This window comes from Mchenga conophoros, linkage group LG14 (assembly GCF_057382185.1).
Source record: "Mchenga conophoros isolate Kocher_MC1m ecotype Shallow Benthic linkage group LG14, M_conophoros_male_GT1.1, whole genome shotgun sequence".
NCBI lineage: Eukaryota > Metazoa > Chordata > Actinopteri > Cichliformes > Cichlidae > Mchenga > Mchenga conophoros.
Genome location: NC_140539.1, coordinates 18,008,122 through 18,026,910, shown reverse-complemented (window position 1 = coordinate 18,026,910; position 18,789 = coordinate 18,008,122). Strand labels below are relative to the sequence as shown.

The window sequence follows — 18,789 nt, the reverse complement described above, 5'->3', positions numbered from 1 at the left end:
CAAGTCAGTCAGCTAGGAGTTTTAAAAGCAAACAGAGTCACAGCTGCAGTGTAGCATGTAAAGTGGAGGGATTAAAGAAGACAGAGGCGATTTTATTACCACTACATATTTTATTATTTAAATGTCTTCTAAAACTGCTCCTTTGTATTATAGCGTATGAATCACTTCCTTAAAAACATCAGAGAGGTTTACTCTGCTGCCTTTGCTGCTTTCGCTGCAGGTAGCGAGCACGAGCTTCGCTCACTGTGGTTTCGTCGTTTCGCTTCTCCAGCTTCTTCATTGCATCCTCATCAGAAACCTCTGGAAGATTAAAAAAAACAAACAGAAAAGCACCGCACAGGTTAACCCTTTTAAATTCACCCTCTTTGAGCTATTTTTGATGGTATCTCTCAGTAATGTGAGTACAGACCAAGAACCACAATATTATATAACAATAAATAAATACATACATCATAAATACATATTCTGACAAGTCAGTTTTATCCTCTTCCATTTAATATAGTACCAAATCACACCAACAGTTGCCTCAAAGTGCTTTATAGTGTAAGGTAAGGACCCTACACAAATACAGAGAAAATCCCACGACCCCTTATAAGCAAGCACTTGGTCATAGTGGAAAGAAAAAACTCCCTTTTAAGAGGAATAAATCTCTTGCAGAACCAGAATGATTACATTTAGAGTGGTGTATAACACATGGTGAAAAGAGGTGAGAGAAGTCAAATCCAAACTGGGAGTTGGTTTCACAGAAGAGGGGCCTGAAAGCTGAAGGCTCTGCCTCAGATTCTACTTTTAACAACCTGATTGTCTTTTGGCGGCTTCCCTGGACTCCCATTTTGTCATTTCCTCGGCTGTAACTTCTTCTCTCGCCACACTGCTCAGTTCATAGGCGTCCACTTCATGGAGTTTGGGTAATAAATCTTTCACCCACTCATATCGAATAGGACAAACAGTCCGGATGTACACCCGTGATGTCGCCAGCACATCATGGAAGATGACCCAGTTCAGCTCTCCCTCCTGGTCAAATAGCTTGAAGCCACAAGAAAAACTCAGTAAGTTTATGTTGCAGTTTGAATACAGAGAATTATTTAAAGCAAAAACATTTTTAAAAATCATTTACAGATGAGGATGGATGAATGTGAACCATTGATCCATGGCCATCCATTGTACAAAACACCTTTCCAATAGACCTATGTGGGATGGGATAAAGCAATACATCAACAACCACCGTGAATTTATAATCTTTTATATATAATGAATCCCCAAATGAGGCCGTATAGCATCATTTCAGATACCTTCTTGCAACGTTAGTGAAGTATCCTGTGCAGAGGCATCGCCTAAAGAGTTCACTCTTGTTGCCATCAAATGTTTCTACAGGGAAATCTTTTTTCTAGAAAGCAAGCAGGCAGATCCACAAACAATGAGAAGCAATACGAACAAATTAGCAGAGCGTCGCAGTGATGTCAAAAAGCTTTACCTGCTGGAGTCGGTGGAGGATGTCTCGTAGCTGAGTCTCCACACTAAAGGCTGACTTCAGCGCCCTCCAGTGGATCCAGTTCTCTTTACACCACGCTGAAGGTCGATCACTATAGAGCAAATAAGAGGCTCACACAGCGGCTCACAGATAAAGTCATGCAATGTGAAGTTCTAGAGGAAGAAGTGGAAAATAGAAATGCATCTTGTAGTACTAATCGATTATTTTCTTCACCTGGATTTGCAGGACTGAAAGACACTGAGAAGTGTGGCAAAGTCGTTCATACTGCCAGTCTTTGCAGCCAGCGCTCGGTGCTTCTTATCTGCCTCTTTCTGCTTATCAGGGTGGCCTGAGGGGAACAAGAGATCAGCCAACACTTTGTGAGCCGAAAGCTTTATTTCATTCCATGTCACCTGCCTTCCCCATTTGGTAGAATGTGAAATACATACACAAATAAACCAGCATATCAGTAAATAAATGGACTGTATTGTATGTATAGCTTATTGTCCCTGTTAGAAGACATTTCCTTTAAATTATCAACATTAAAATTTACTGCGGACCTGGCCTGATGAAGATGTTCTCCACCGACAGCATGGCCGCCACAGCAAGCAACAGGTCTTGGCAGCCGAGGGAGGCAGCCTTGAGCAGGGCCCTGGTGAGGCCTGGGTGTAGGGGGAACTCCACCATCAGCTCCCCAAGCTTTGTCACATTTCCTCTTCTACAGCCCAAACATCAAAGAGATAAGAGGATAAGAGCTCATGAAATTTACACAAGACATTGTGTAAATTTCATGCCCCTGAAAAAACAACAATACACTGGATTTAAAAAGTCTACACATCCTTGATAAAATGCCATGGTTTTGTGATGTAAAAAAAAATCACAAGACCAAGATAAATGATTTCAGAATCGTTTCCACGGTTATTGTGATCTAGAATAGTGGTCTCCAAACCCCGGACGTCGGACTGGTACTGGTCCGTGAGTCGTTTGGTACCGGGCCGCGAGAGTTGAGGCTCAGGTGTGAAATGTATGGTTTTCAGGGGTTTTATCGGTTTTCAGCGTTATTTTGTTATCATTTTTATCGTTAACTCTGTTTTCCTGGGTCTTTTCACGTGTGTTATGAATAAATCTTTTTTTTGGTACCGGTACTAGTTTTATTTTGTTGTATTTATCCGCGACACCTTAAAGGCCGGTCCGTGAAAAATATTGTCGGGCATAAACCAGTCCGTGGCGCAAAAAAGGTTGGGGACCGCTGATCTAGAACACATATAATTCAACTGATAAACAATATAAACTTAGATAAAATCAATTTTAAAGTACAATAATCTAGTTGCATAAATATGAACACTAACACTTTGTTGACATTTTTGATTTTAATACAAAATTGAGTCCTTTTTGGGTAGGAGTCAGCACAGCAATTGTTAACTTGGTAACTTGCCCACTCTTCCTTGCAAAAGCGCTCCAAAGCTGTCCGATTGCAAGAGCGTATCCTGTGCACAGCCCTCTTCGGGTCACTTCAAAGATTTTCCATTGAATTTAGGTCTGGGCTCGTGCTGGGCCATTCTAAAACTTCAATCTTCTACTGGTGAAGCCATTACTTTGATGATTTGGGTGTATACTTTGGATTGTTGTGGTGAAAGGGGAAATTCCTCTTCATCTTTCTAGCAGACACCTGAAGACTTTATGACAAAAATGACTGATATTTGGAACTGTTTGTAATTTCCTCCCACTTGACTAAAATTCCAGTCTCAGCTTAAGAAAAACAGCCTCTAAAGCATGTTCTTGCCACCACCATGGTTCACCATGGGTATGGTGCTCGTTTGGTGATGTGCAATGCTGTTTTTTCTGCCAAACAAACCTTTTGGAATTATGACCAAAACGTTCAGCCTTGGCCACATCACACTATAACATATTTTCCAACACACTTTTGGAAGACTTCATGTTTGTTCAATGTATGCAAAATTTAGCTGGGATCAGATGTTTTTCTCTATAAGAAAAGGCTTCCATCTTGCCATCCTTAACCACAGGGACTGCTGTCACATGTAGTGCACAACCAGTTCTTGCCAGAAGTTCAGGCAGCTCCTTTAATGCTCCTGTAGTCCTTTTCACAGTAATGTCACTATGGCTCAGGCAGTAGAGTGGGTTATCTACCAATCAGATGGTTGGTGGATTGCTCCGACTCCTCCAGTCCTGATGTCGAAGTATCCTTGGGCAAGATGCCTAACCCTCAGTTGCCCTCAGTGCATCCGTAAAGTGTATGTGAGTGTTATAAAGCACTTAAGTAATACATAAAATCACTGTATGAGTGCGTGTGACTGGATGAATAAAACCTGTGGTAGAAAGCACTTTGAGTGCTCATTGAGTGGATATTTACAGAAGTAACATTTGCACAATATTTTCTCCACTTGTTGATGATAATCTTTGCTGTGTCTTGTGGTGTATTTAATGACCTAAAGTTTTGTCCTTCCAACGATGATGCTTTGTAGGCTCTTTGTGGACCAGCTTGTAAGATGCAACTAAAGTAAATGTAAGAAAAATCCTACAAGAACAGCTGAACTTTAACTGATGGCAGATTGGTGATTGGTGTGTTTTGACCATAGTCATATCACTTATTATAAAAGAGTGTACACACTTACGCATTCATGTTTGTTTTTTAATTGGGTGGGACATCTTATAGTTAACATTAAAGTTTGGAAGTGATTTATCTTGCTGTCATTATTTTACATTGCAAAAAATTTAACTTTTATAGAGGTGTGTAGACTTTTAAATCCACTGTACTCACCTGTCGATGGCATCAAACTGGTAGAGCTGCTTTAGTGCTTCTAGTATGAATCTTTCCTCTGGACAGTCCAGATAAGGAAACCTTAAAAACAAATCAACCTTGTTAATGAATAAATCGGTGACAACAGGAAGGCAAAGTTAGTTAAACTACACTGAATAAGAAACTGAGACAGAATGAGGTAAAAATATACCTGATGACATCATGAATTCCCAGGCACTTCAGCGTGAGTATCACAGCGGTCAGACTCGTCCTCTGGATCTCTGGAATTGTGTATTCAGGCATACACTTCTCCCAGAATTCCTTGGTATAGATTCTGAAACATTTCCCAGCTGAAGTTCTTCCAGCTCGACCCGCTCTCTGCTGCGCCTCACTCCTGATTACAAAAAAGATACATCAAGTCTCTGTTAAAGCTGTACGCAGGTCTAAAATGACTTAATTTTTTCAGAAACTCACTTTGAAATAGGCACAACCTCCAAGATATCCATGCCCACCCTCGAATTGTGGTTGAGCTGCTTCACGAAGCCACTGTCCACAATGTACCTAAATGTGGACAAGAATAGCATGACGATGTGTTTGCCAAAAGGTGTGAGAGAGACTGTTAAACCACTGGACCGACAGTCTTTACTCACTTTATGCCATTGATGGTGAGAGAGGTTGCAGCAATGTTTGTGGCCACGACACACTTTCTTATTCTTGGAGGTGGTGGCTGAAAGATCTGCCGTTGTTGATCTAAGACAGAAAAAAAAAAAGAAAGAAAAGAAGATGACATCACAGTAACACCACACAAAGCTGACACTGGCTTCAATCTGACACAACTGTGTGTGTTTACCAGTAGGCATGGATCCATAAAGGGGCAAAATGAGAAGGCCATCCACTGATTGGTCTGTTACATCATAGCGATAGTCTATGCACTCGGCTTTCTCGAACAGCATGTCACAGGCGTGTTCAATCTCAGACTGACCTGTCAAAAAAAAAAAAAAGGAAATAATGTGGCTGACTATTAATATTATTTTTAATGAGTATGTTGCAGTCTTGATATTTGATGAAGACTAATCATTATTTGCCTGTCAAAAACACCAGAATATCCCCAGCCATTTCACTAGTGTGAATGTCCAGAGCCACTTTCACAACCTGTGGAGCAGAAGGTGTAAAATCTGATAAACGCAAGCCAAACACATCAATCTACAACATATCTAAGCTTACCTAATCACTAATAATTATTATTGGCTAAAGCAGTGCCTGATTTCCAGATGACCCTGAGTACCTCTTTTACATAACCAGTGCTTTCCAGATCTTTAGGTCCAACAGCCGACCCAAACGTGCAGGTTACAGGAAACGTCCTCCCAGGAATAGCGAAGACGGGGCAGTTACTAAGAAAAGCTGATAGTTTGTCCGTTTCCAAAGTGGCCGACATCACCACCACCTTCAGAGGGAAGGATCGGCCCTTGGTGGCCTTGGCTGGGTCAGTGAAGACTTTCTTTATTAAACCCAAGAGAATGTCCTTGTAATAAAACACACAGAGAAACAAACTTAAAAGGGGGAGAAAAAAAAACTTTCACCAAAAGGTGGCAGTGTTTGAATGGATAACTTTAGTGCAGTTGTTTACCCCATTCAGTGTTTCAATCTCCTATGTTGTTTTGAAATCATTTTGTATATTTGCTATCTTGAAAGATGAGTTCTAACTAATCTAATGTTTCTATGTTGTTTTAAAGACTACACAGTGCCTGCTCCTCTAACTACCAAAACATCTGAGTACGATTGTAGCAGGAGCTACCCATGATGGGTGCATGTAAACCTTGGCCCACCACAGATATGACGTCACAGAATTTGTTTTTTTTAAAGGCTGTAATTCAGTTTTTTGTTCATTTGTTTGTTTGTGTTTGAGGGCTGGAGGTTTTGGTTTAAGGTAGTTGATAAGCTTTGTTATGTGTCAGTGTCCTAACAACATGATGTTAATTACTCTGGGTGAGGAGGGTGACTCACTGTGTTAAGGCTGCGTTCATGGACTTCATCCAAGATTATAACACTGTACTGAGAGAGTGCAGGGTCTGCCAGCACCTCCCTCAGCAAACAGCCGTCTGTCATGTACTTCACCACCGTGTCCTGGCTCAGGCACAAACAAGTGTGTGTCAAAAAAAAAAAATACTGAAAACACGTATTTTCTGCAGGGGATAAATTATTATTATTATTATTATTATTATTATTATTATTATTATTATTATTATTATAGGTAGTAGTAGTATTATAATTATTAGATTTTTTTTTACCTGTGACGTGCAGTCATCAAAGCGGACCTGATAGCCAACTTCCTTTCCCAGAGTGCACTGCATCTCCTGGGCTACCCTCTGGGCCACAGTGATGGCAGCGACCCTGCGCGGCTGAGTGATGCCAATTTTGCCATCTTTACAAAAACCTGAAAAAAAACAAACAGACAAAAGTTGGCCATCGTTTTCATTTAATGGTCGCCACACTAACTTCGCACTATTCAGACGGTTCAGTTCAGGTACACTGCATGTATATGGTGACTTTACGTGCAGAATTAGAGTATGTCTGTGTGTTTGACAATAAAAGTCAGCTTACCTGCTTCACGCAGGTACTGTGGGAGTTGTGTGGTTTTCCCGCTGCCAGTCTCACCGGTGACCACCAGGAAGCTGCAGTCTCTGACAGCTTGAATTAGTTTGCTTTTGTGCTGATAGATGGGCAGACGTTTTGACCCGTCTTCTTTTGGGCTCCATTTCGCTGATTTTGACATAACCGACAAAACTGAATGTGTTGAGCCGTGCGAGGATTTAAACACGTGAAACACTGACCTTAACAGTGCCGAGCACACTTAAATTAATCTTTGCGGCCAGAGTCTTTATAAAACTTTACAGAGGATCGGCTTATTTAAAAATTTGGTCCTCTCGTTTCGAAGGCGACACGCTACTTCCTCGGCTTCCGCAAACTAAACTCATTCTCCATTTTTATTGGTCCTTTTTTGGACACATGACCTAGGCACCTTCACAATAAAAGTATATGGATTTTTTTTTCTATTTTTACTTTTATTGAAATCAAAACTTACTGAGAGGGAAAGTTGCCAATCCAACCATAAATCTATATAAAACCTTAACCCCACCATGTATTAAAATATTTTCTCTTTACATTGCTCTTTATAAAAGCAGTAACGGGATCTCTTACATACCACATTATTATAACAACCTCTTATTAAATGTAAGCAATATACATTTTTACCGCAGTGCTCTAAGGATCCATTTCTGGATATGATCACGACGTAACTCATTTCTATCTAAGACAATGATGATTTGATGAACTTCAATAAAACCAATCCCATATGTGCAGTGCATTTTACTTCCTTTGGGGAGTAAAATTTATACAGTTAGTATGCACTATGTATCACTTTAAATAAGTCAAAAACAAACAAACAAAAATCCAGAATTATTCCGTCTCTAATATATCTACAGATCAAGTCGGGACTTCTCTTGGGCTTTTACTCTTCTCGTGACCTGTTGGAGTGGAAAACGGAATTGTTGTTTTGTGTTGTTTGTCACATAGTGATAAATAATTCTGAATATTTAGGATAAAACCTTGGCATTAGTCTGCTACCGTGCTGATTATCTTTAAGGTGGGGATACCATGACTGTGACTTTGACATGAATGTTCCAAAATGGGGTATCAGAATCAGGCACAGCAGCTTCCTTTGACAAAAGCATGACTGCAAGGACCTGATGCAGCTTGCTTTCTCTCCCTATTCATCTCCTGAACCTGAAGGTATTTCAGATGTATTATTGGCTAAACACAGATATGAGTTAGTCTTAAGGAAAAGCGTACCTCCACTGATTATCGCCGCTAGATTTTTTATTTAATATGATAATAGCCTAAAACAGTATCAGGAAGTCATTAATGGTATAAAATCAGTGTGTGATGTTCATCATGTGACAAATGATGACTAACAGCATACTGCAGCAGCAGGATTTTATGTCCGTCTGCGTTCATAAGCAGCTGAACCTTTTGCTTTAAAATGAAGCCTGTAAACTGGCTTTTGTATTATCTGCTAACATTTTACTGAGTATATAATTACATATATGCTCCTCCAATTTCCAAGCTGCAGCTGAGGTCTTTAAAACTAAAAGTGAAAAGATGACACTAGACTACAAATTTGAATAGGTCTTTTTGGGAATGAATAGTGAAGTTAATAAGGTCTGTGTATGTTTTAATTGAATGTAACATATACAGTGTCAACTATGATTGCTGTATTTTACACACACACACACACACACACACACACACACACACACACACACACACACACACACACACACACACTGTTAATAGGAAAATTGTACTTAGTAGTCAGTATAATCTTTTAATGATATAAGTTTGCATATGGTAGAATGCTGCATGTAATTATTTGTGTGTAGAAGTATATAGTTGGTGGCATATTGAAAGAATGTCTCATCCTAGGAGGTCTGTAACATTCTAGCGTGTTCACCCCCACATCCTAGGAGCATGGCAGAGGTCATACCTTGTCTTATTGTTTTACGGTAGGATTAACGTAGCTATGTCAGTTTTAGTTTAAGTGCTTCTTTACATATAGATGAACTGTTGGATTTTCCAGACCAGCAGGTTAAGGGAAGTCGTTTATGGGGCCACACACACACACACACACACACACACACACACACACACACACACACACACCTCCACATTCCAATTTAAGGAACAAACGCTCACTGAAGTATAAATAAAGACCGGGGCAGTTTCTCAGTGCGAGTCTCTCAGTCTGGAGGCTGCCCTTGCTAGCAAGAAGTTCTGTGTGTTTCTCTTCTCTGAGTCTTTACTGAAGAAGTGTTTTAGAATATATTTCTTAACACACACACACACACACACACACACACACACACACACACACACACACACACACACACACACACACACACACACACACACACACTGTGCAAGAAAGTTGGGTCTCAATATAATATTAAAGAGTTAGAGCTATGCATAAACCACAGTTAGGTGTGAAAGCAACTATATCTCATTCCAGAGGTGAAGAGTACTAGATGTTACTTGTTACACATGTATAGAAAAAAATGACATTAAATGCTGTTCACCTTTACTTTATAATTATACAGGGAAACAGGAAGACATACAGGGAGTGCAGAATTATTAGGCAAATGAGTATTTTGTCCACATCATCCTCTTCATGCATGTTGTCTTACTCCAAGCTGTATAGGCTCGAAAGCCTACTACCAATTAAGCATATTAGGTGATGTGCATCTCTGTAATGAGAAGGGGTGTGGTCTAATGACATCAACACCCTATATCAGGTGTGCATAATTATTAGGCAACGTCCTTTCCTTTGGCAAAATGGGTCAAAAGAAGGACTTGACAGGCTCAGAAAAGTCAAAAATAGTGAGATATCTTGCAGAGGGATGCAGCAGTCTCAAAATTGCAAAGCTTCTGAAGCGTGATCATCGAACAATCAAGCGTTTCATTCAAAATAGTCAACAGGGTCGCAAGAAGCGTGTGGAAAAACCAAGGCGCCAAATAACTGCCCATGAACTGAGAAAAGTCAAGCGTGCAGCTGCCAAGATGCCACTTGCCACCAGTTTGGCCATATTTCAGAGCTGCAACATCACTGGACCGGCGCCGCACTCACGCTCCTGAGTACACCATCGGTCAAAAGGTTTGGTTGTCCACACGCTTCGTTCCTGTTCATGCCGAATCGAAGAAGCTCACCTCAACCTTCATCGGGCCTTTTGAAATTGCTGCTTTGATAAACCCTGTTTCTGTTCGCCTTAAGTTGCCGCGCAACATGAAGATACACAATGTCTTCCATGTGTCTCAGATTAAGCCGTGTCTCTCCAGTCCATTGTGCCCTCCTTCCAGGCCCCCTCCGCCCGCTCGGGTCATTGGTGGCCTCCCTGCCTACACGATCTCCCGCATCATGGACTCTCGCCGTCGCGGGAGGGGTCTTCACTATCTGGTGGACTGGGAGGGTTATGGCCTTGAGGAACGTTGCTGGGTTCCCCGCTCCGCTGTGTTGGATCCCGGGATGGTTGCCGACTTTCATCGCCTTCATCCGGATAAGCCTGGTGGGTCGCCGGGAGGCTCCCGTTAAGGGGGGGGTACTGTCACGGTCCCCGTGTCTCTCTGGTTGGCCCACGCTGGCTACAGGTTTTGTTGTTGTTAGTTTTAGTTTTTTGTCTCTCCTCCTCCTCTCTGCCTGGGTGGAGCTCATTACGGGCTCTCACTCTTGGCCCACGCACCCCTGTGGATGGTGTCCACCTGCGGCTGATCTGGCTGATTTCCCCAGCTGCTATTTAAGGCAGTGGCACAGAGCAGCTCACTGCTGGAACGTCGAACCACCTGAGTTCGTGCTCGCGGCATATTCAAAGAAGAATCGCTTACACGTGTTTTATGTTGTGGAACTAGCCTTGACCTTCTGTCTGTAGATTCTGGACCGAATCACCGGACCTGTCCAAGTGGGGCAGTGTGTGGAGTGTTGGGGCGAGTGCGGCTGAAGAGGAGTGCGTGTGTGCGGAGGAGCGGTGGCGGTGACTGAGTGGAAGAGGAAGCGTGTGTGTGGATTCCCCCCCCCCTTCTCTCCCTGGAGCCCTGGACCCCCTCCCAACTCACTGTACATATATTTTGCACTAAGGTGATCCCTATTGTAAATAAATCCCCTTTTTGTTTCCTTGAAAGAACTGTCTGCGCGTGGGTCCGTTCAGTAGCCATGACACATACCATCTAGTATAAGTCAATATACTTATACGGGCTACAAGTCAGCTTCTGGGCCACTGCCCACTGGCCCTACAAGCACTATTGGTTCATTTTCATTACTGACAATGGATTGCCCAATCTAATCTCTTAAAACAATCAGCACTTCCCCTTCCCTGCATGTCTGTGCACACTGGGAAGGTAGTGGTTGATAAAAATGGACCAACAAAAGCAAAACAAGAGAGACCTAAAAAGCTGACAGAGAAAAAGAAATAATAAATAGTAATCAAGGCAAAATGTGTCAAATTAAGTCACATGTTAGCAGCTCCACCTTTAACAGAGAGTTTTTTTACAGCAACAGCTAGTAAGAAGCCCTCTCGGTCGCAGACGGTGGTTGTTGCTAGCACTAATGCCTCAGGGCCAAGAGAATGGAAACCACTGTCCTCATTATGGTAAAAAACAGTGTATAAATAAAAACTGGTGGTTTGCACGAAGCTGCTGAAACTCACACACAGAAACATCACCTGTAACTTTAATGTACCCAGCTGACTTATACAGTTCTCACTTTTTTCTAAATATTTCATAGTAATAGGAGAGCAATGAGAAAAAGGAGCGAGAAATATGGTAATTCAACACGGTTAAAAGCAGCAGCTAAGGAATGTCTCAGATTAAACTCTTCTGGTATATGTCAGCTTCCCCTACAAAACTGATAGATGGTTTGCAAATATGTGTGTACAAAACTTATTTTTCCTTTTTTGAAGGATCTTGACAGAACCCAGTAAACTTTGTTCTGGATAATCTGTTGTAAAAAACAAAACAAAACAAAAAACATGCATATTGAGTGTATAATCATGTGTCAAATAAAGTTAATATGTTTGAAATATATATAACTTGCATATTTCTTTTCTTTGCTTGCTTTATTTGGTGGTTGCTGTCACTTTCTATATTTTAGTAAACAACAGATAAGCAAACCTTCTCTTTTAGAAGCCAATGCAATTTACACGTGGATGCACACACTGCATAAATGTCAGGTTTCTGTAAGAGTTAAAATTAGAACCATAAGCCACAGTGGGTTGTGTCAAAAATAAAAAAAAATAAAAAATAAATCAGCATATATACATCCAGTGCTGTGAAGAAGTGTTTTTCCCTCTTCTTGATTTCTTTTTCTTTTTGAATGTTTGTCAAACTGTTTCAGATCAAACACTTCAATATCACACAAAGGTAGCCTGAGTAAGTATAAAATGTAGTCGTTAAATGATGATTTCATTTATTAAAGGAAAAAAATGATCCAAACCTAACTGGCCCTGTGTGAAAAAAGTAATTGCTTCCTAAACCTAATAACTGGTTGTGCGGCAGCAGCAAAACTTTCAAACAGTTGTGATAAGGAGCAAAATCTCTTATTATTGAATCATGACCTCTGACATTAACTGAGACAAGTGAGGCCTGCAGTTCATGAGATGATGTTCTGTTTTCTTTTTCACTTCCTAGATGAGGTCAATGTGATCTTGGAGTCTTCTTGTTAGGTGGTCACTCCTGGGAAGGCTCACCACTTTTCCAAGTTTTCTCCGTCTGTGGATAATGGCTTTCACTGTGGTTCTCTGAAATCCTGAAGCTTTAGAAATGGCTTTGCAACCTTAGATGTCGTTAATTGCAGTTAGTTCATGAATAATTTTATTTATAGAATTTTGTAATTTAGTAACTTTTCAGTATTTTCATTTTTGCTCTTCTTTTTCTCTTTTCCCTCTTCTGAGGATTAATTATAGAAGGAAGATTCTGTGGCCTCTCACCTGTTTTCTCCTGTACGAAAACAAACAATACATTTTATTTTAGATTTCACATTTGTTATTCCAGTAGTCTGACATTTATTGTTTTGTTTGTTTGTGTTAAAAGTGCTCTTAGCATTATGCTGTCCGACAACAGATTATTTATTTTGGAATCCTTAGCTAATTTATTACGGTTTGAAACAACTTTTTTTTTTTTTAAACTAAAAATAGGTTAATTTAAAAAAAATAAATTTTTTCTCTGTGATACAAATTCTACAGGACTATAAACATGGGATATCTTGCAGTTTGGCAGTTTAATTATTTTTTGTCTGGTACAATGGTTCTGTGACCAATCCACCCTCCAAAACAATCACTTGACAATCCAGTCAGACACAGCAAGTTCTCACCTTTGCATTTTTGGTAGCCATAGTGGCCACCAACACCCACCACTAATAGAGCAGTCACACCAGCGGAGATGTAAATCACCAGCCACGGGATTCTTTGTGTACCTGCATGAAGAGCAGCTGTTTTACTAGATATGTATCAGAGTACATCATTGTAATAGATTATTGATTTGTCCTTTTGCCTGTCAGGCTTTGAGATTTGTTATTCAAAATGAAGAAACTCTACAGCTCAAAATTAAATTAATTTAAAATCTACAAATAAAAATCCACTTACCTATTTCATCCAGCACCACTCGAACACATTTTCCCTCCTCCTGTATACAGTGGTAAAATCCTATGTCAGCCTTTTCAAGATCATCAATTCTGATAGAGTAGTTCCCCTCTGAGCCCTGGTTTGGAAAGGCTTTCACTCGGCCATTTCTGGGGTCAAAAAATGTAACGTGCCCTTCAGATGAGAGATTGAGCAATTGCCCTGAGCCACTGTAGTTCCACGTCACCCATTTGAACTTGCTTGTTTGAATGTTGCATGGTAGAAGCACAGATGAACCAAATGGAGCCTTCAGTCTGTGCTCTTCACCGATTTCTCCTAAATGTTCACAGGATTCTTCATCATAAAGGGAAAAATGAAACAAAATAGAAAGTTTAGTTTACTCATCTCGTGGTCAGATGATCAAAGAGCCAACAGAACAACCTCTTACCCCTCCATACTGCAGGTATTCAGAGCTCATGACGTGTTCATTTCTTCAATAAAAGTGAATAATTATGACAGGGAAGAAGAAGCAGAAGTGTTTGGTTCATGTTCTGTTTTCCGGCCTCAATAAAAAGCGCAACTTTTGTTATAATCCAATTTCATTTCCACGTTTTGTTAATCTGCATTTGGGTCCATTACTTTCCACTCATCATGGTCTGCCTGCACAGACCTTGACACTAACAATCTTTACAACCCAGCTACACAGTGATAAAAATAAAGTTTTAAACATATTTAAACAGTATAACAATCATATCTAGGTAATTAAAGACCTAAAGTGCAATTAAACATATGTCTGTTTCAGTGCATTAAACAAGAAAGTGTCAAAGGAAGTAGTAGGTATTTTAAAGGTATTTTAAAGATACAAACATTGTATTTTACAAGAAAGATCTCTGGTTACGTTTCAGTAAAACATATCACAGAAGTTTCCTTTGTATTTCCTTTAGGTTTCGTGACTGTTGGATTTAGGTTTGATTGCCTTTTATCAGTTGGATGGTAAACTGTGAGTTAGACTTGCTTTCTAAATACTTTTGCATATGAAATTCACATTTCCTTTAATAAATGCAATTATAAATAATAAATGCAAAAAAAATCAACCTCATGAATTTTAGTTGATTAGTTTAATTAATATATCTTAAATCTGATTAAAAATATTTTTCTGAAACCATCCACTGGGTCAGAAGTCCAAATATTCAGCCAAAATATTTCAATCCGCATTTTGTTTTTATTTTTTTTAATTGATTAGAGTAGTTTCATACTTTTTAGACTTCCACCGAGTCACTTACCAATTGAAGACGCACAGTTGAAGCACAGACACAAAACAAAAGTCCACCCAGCTGCGTGCATCTTCCTCAGCATGTAGTACAATGTGAGCAGCACCCTGGTGATGGTGTATTAACCTGTTTGAGCATCAGGGTACACGCAAGACCACAGGTTCTATTTAAAGGGTCCATCCGGAAGTATATTTGGCACTGACAAAAAAAAAAACGGGTGGGTGGGCCTAATTCAAACACAACTTTCAAAATAAAGGTATTTTTTCATTGGTGCAGTGTGTACAGAGAAAACAGCCAAACAGAGACGTACTTGTTGTGCAGTGTAGCCTTTAGTGGACGATTTTAACTTCTTTTTTTAACTTAACTTTGTCTTGTGTATCCTGTTATGATCTCATTATGCATCATATCCAAGCTTGCTTTTGCAAAACAAAAAGCAGAAGAAACACATTAATCAGTAAATTACTTTTTGCTAGCAGGACAGAAAAGACCATCAGTTTGTCATTTTGTTCAGTGTGCGATGTGTGGTGTTAAATTTAAGGTGAGGGAGCTCTTAACAATTAGTGTTATCATAATAATCTACACCAGTGTCTGCATTATGGACGGGCTCCAGGGGTCCAGGCTGTCCAAAAAGGTCACTTTTCCCCATCAGCTGAATTCTACTGACCTACTTTGACAGTTATAAGTAAAATTGAGTAGATTTGGTAATAAAATGTGTTTTTATTTATGCATTTTTTAGGTGTGCTGAATCTAATTTCCCCTGTTCAAGCAAGTTACCCATCCAGTCCATCTGCTCTGGCGCTGACCATGCACAATACAATTAAAACTATTGTTTAAAATAACACATCATCATTCTGCATGATATGGCTGATTAATGAGTCTGTATCAATGGTGTCAAACCAACATAACTTTTTAAAGTTTTTTCGAAGTTGTTTTTTTTCCCCGTTTTTTTTTTTTTATGTTGGTTTTGCGCTTCATTTTTTTTTTTTTTTTTTTTTTTTTTTTTGTGCTATGCGAGGTATGTAGTTTGGACTCTTGCTTTATTTGTGTTCTGGTTACCATTTGTTGTTTAGGGATTTTGAATGCTTGTGAATACGATTAAGTGTCTCATCTTAAACCCTTAAATTCTAAATTTGAAGCTCTTGAGTGGGATCCATGTTTATGATTTTTGAGGTCGATTCCTGTTGTACTTTGAAAGATGTTATCTCTGGTATCTTGCTGTGACTTTTACTTCCTGCCCACCTCCCTCACTCACTCTCTCTCTCTCCATGAGCAGCACTTGATCCATTATAAAAAAAAACATGCTTGTTTGTTTAAACCCATGCACAAATGTGAAGATTTGCAATTTTAATTGAATTTGAATGGATATTTTCAAATTGTACTTTTTCATTTGCTTCCACATGACGTCAGCTGTTAGCGAATGTAGTTCATTAGAGATCGATTCTAGTACAATTTGAATGAGTCAAACAGATTTACAGAACAAAAGCTGACACTGTTTTGTAGTTGCATAAACAGCCATTTGTTTGCAGTAGATCTATATTTATATCAGATCTATATCCGACACTGAAAAATGTTAACGTGCTAGCTGACATAGGGCGACATCTACTGGTCTTTTATCATAACTACTCGTAACAACAACACTGCTGTTCACACAACATCTGCATCTGCTCCTTGCGTGCATCTGAACAGACAACCTGTTGACCACAGCTGGACTGACCATCGGGCATACAGGGCATATATCGGTTTGGATATCTGGTGAGAGGGAAATATGAAGATGAAAACGGGAGATGTCCTTACTGAATGAGAGCTGAACAGGTGATGGAGAAACAGGTTTACCTTTTAGGACACGAATGAGTTGAAGGGAAGTTACGAACCGTTTCTGACAGTTGCTGACAGCTGGTAACTGTACTGGGACGGGTCTAAAGGTTTGCCTTGGGTCAGGTAGGGCATTAACAGGGAAAGGGGGGCACAAAGAAATAGTTCTTTCTTATTCTCATTTAGAATGTCTAGCTTTTAATAAATAATTATCAGAATCTTACAATCAAAGTGGTCATCTGATGCAAAATATATAGAAATCATACATATATACCAACAGGACAGTGTACACCACTGTCACAAAAGCGTTTTTGTTCATTTAAAGGCTTTATGGCTTTTCCTATATTACCTAGTACGCTGGTTTTTAGTCAAAATGCCCAGGCTGATTTTTTGTCGCAGTCCAGCCCTGCTGCTGACACAAACAACCCAAAGTGACAATAAAGCTGTGCAGTGACTGGAGGATTATAGAATTAAATATGTGATCAAATATTATAAGGAAAACGTCTTTTGGGAGCCAAGGTACAATTTAATATCCATTACAAATTGTACAGTTCTTGGTTGATTTGATTGTCATATAGTGATCCAGGAGGTCTTCCTGATTTATGCACTCCCCCAAAACAAAGAAAAACAATCTTTTGTTCACAGTGTTACATGTTAATGTGTGGGATCAGTGTTATTTTTAGATTTATAAGACAAAAGATGAACAGTTTAAAAGTCGATTTCCCACTACTGCAAGGCTGCAGGCTCCCTGGCCCCTTAGAGATCTCTACATTTCAGTAGAAATGCACCTGTAGGAGAAAAGGTACTGTAGCAAAGCTCAGCGATAAAATGATACAAATTCTCTACAAATTCTCTTTAACATACCAGGTTTTCAGCTGTTGGGGATTTCACAAAAGAGAAAAGTCTAACCACAAACCACTTGTGAATGGAGGATTATCCTAGTTCTGTATTGGAAACTTGCAGCATAACTGTTTTGTGGCTGTCACTAGCAGCAGTTTCCATCTTTGTTGGCCATCTGAGTCCTCAGTCGGTGTAGCCCAGCTGTCCTCCGGCAGCAGAACAAAGTCCCTGTCCTCACGTTTGACTACAAACAGCTCCACATACACGGGCTGGCCACGCTCAGCTACTATTGGATGGTAAAAATGGGAATAGAAAGACCTATATGAGAAATCTGCAGATAAACATGTCTGAGTAAGACCCACCACATTTTAATCATATTAACAAATACAAAAAATATTTTTTAAAACAAAAATAGGAATGAAACTTTGACTTTTGGCAATTCTCAGTTCAGTTCTTGTTCCTTTGCTCCTCAGTTTAAGTGGGCGCTCTGACTTTTTTTTTGCTGAACCCTGATGCCTAGTTGAGTCATTTGAGTTAGTGCAAAGCTGCACTGCACAGTGAGACAAAAGGAAAAGGAAACTAGAATGAGTGACAACTATCTTTAAAAAAAAGTGTGAAGTGTGTCATCGTCCACTGTGCAGTACTTAATTTACATGCAATAACTCACACTGTAAATATATAACATTATTTATATTCTAAAGGCTGATGGTTACCATAGACCGAGTGCCACAGTCACTGAACAGAAAGATGAAAGTGATGGCATCAGCTCATCTTTTCTTGGGTTTACAGTTGGGATTTTGGCCAGAATGAATCCAGACTGTATCCAGATTCAGAGGGAGCATTCTTGCATGCTTGTGTATGGTAATGTTGAAGCCATCTTTGCTGCAGAGAAACTGCTTTGATGACACTTCTGTGGAAAACATGCTTGAATTATTTGATAAACAGAAACTAAAATATATTGTGATATTTCTGTGCATTACCTTTCATCTTCCTTTCACAGATTAGAGGCAAAGACTCAACACTTTTCTGACTCAACTCTGCCACTGCTGGCACGTGCTTCAATGAAAATGGTTATATTTGTGTTATATTTGTGTTGAGTTAAAGAAAAGTTTTGAAAATAAAAGTCCTTTTAGAAGAATACACAATGGGTTTATCTTACTTTTCTTTCTCACAAAACATCCCCAGGATGCAACTGTTAAGATAACCAAGCTGTTACTTTCTTGCAGGAAGTAGTGGCGCTGCTTTGCTATAGCAGTGACTTGGTAATATCCGCTGTGGTCATCTGAGTGTGAATCAATAGAAATAGAAGCACAGACACAACAAACATTTCAAAGCTCCACGCACTTTGAAAGCTACATACCTGTACATATATTGACAGCGCATGACTTACCGTAAACGTAAATGGCCATTAAAAAGATCTGTGAATTTAATCTTTGATATATAGAGAGACATGAACTCCTCACAGCAAATCAAAGTGGC

General features: G+C 39.7%; 2 protein-coding genes and 1 pseudogene across 2 annotated transcripts; all 3 read right to left on the bottom strand.

Annotated features, from left to right (window-relative positions):
- Window positions 1-90: 90 nt before the first annotated feature.
- dhx40 (DEAH (Asp-Glu-Ala-His) box polypeptide 40) lies at window positions 91-7,181 on the bottom strand. Its single transcript, XM_085245636.1, has 17 exons — window positions 6,831-7,181; window positions 6,518-6,663; window positions 6,234-6,353; window positions 5,515-5,751; window positions 5,315-5,381; window positions 5,080-5,211; window positions 4,880-4,979; window positions 4,704-4,790; window positions 4,441-4,623; window positions 4,251-4,331; window positions 2,032-2,189; window positions 1,706-1,820; window positions 1,475-1,583; window positions 1,293-1,387; window positions 1,118-1,187; window positions 798-1,026; window positions 91-300 (listed from the first exon to the last, which is right to left on the bottom strand). Exons 1-17 carry the CDS (start codon window positions 7,000-7,002, stop codon window positions 179-181), a joined length of 2,223 nt encoding a protein of 740 aa, XP_085101762.1. The 5' UTR covers window positions 7,003-7,181; the 3' UTR covers window positions 91-178.
- Window positions 7,182-11,886: 4,705 nt separating this feature from the next.
- On the bottom strand, window positions 11,887-14,795 carry LOC146559563 (uncharacterized). Its single transcript, XM_085244893.1, has 4 exons — window positions 14,671-14,795; window positions 13,412-13,741; window positions 13,141-13,242; window positions 11,887-12,767 (listed from the first exon to the last, which is right to left on the bottom strand). The coding sequence occupies exons 1-4, from the start codon at window positions 14,741-14,743 to the stop codon at window positions 12,754-12,756; spliced, it is 519 nt and encodes a 172-aa protein (XP_085101019.1). The 5' UTR covers window positions 14,744-14,795; the 3' UTR covers window positions 11,887-12,753.
- A 2,322-nt stretch (window positions 14,796-17,117) lies between these two features.
- On the bottom strand, window positions 17,118-18,719 carry LOC146559562 (zona pellucida sperm-binding protein 4-like; annotated as a pseudogene).
- Between the last annotated feature and the right edge of the window lie 70 nt (window positions 18,720-18,789).

Bases quoted from the DNA above. Each gene is read 5' to 3' on its own strand.
- LOC146559563 (XM_085244893.1), bottom strand. From the start codon at position 14,743: ATGCTGAGGAAGATGCACGCAGCTGGGTGGACTTTTGTTTTGTGTCTG. The intron at 13,742-14,670 runs GTAAGTGACTCG...TTTATGATGAAG, and splicing joins CAACTGTGCGTCTTCAATTG to AATCCTGTGAACATTTAGGA. The intron at 13,243-13,411 runs GTAAGTGGATTT...CTCTTCATGCAG, and splicing joins AGTGGTGCTGGATGAAATAG to GTACACAAAGAATCCCGTGG.
- dhx40 (XM_085245636.1), bottom strand. From the start codon at position 7,002: ATGTCAAAATCAGCGAAATGGAGCCCAAAAGAAGACGGGTCAAAACGT. The intron at 6,664-6,830 runs GTAAGCTGACTT...GTTTTTTTTCAG, and splicing joins ACAGTACCTGCGTGAAGCAG to GTTTTTGTAAAGATGGCAAA. The intron at 4,332-4,440 runs GTATATTTTTAC...TTTGTTTTTAAG, and splicing joins GGAATTCATGATGTCATCAG to GTTTCCTTATCTGGACTGTC.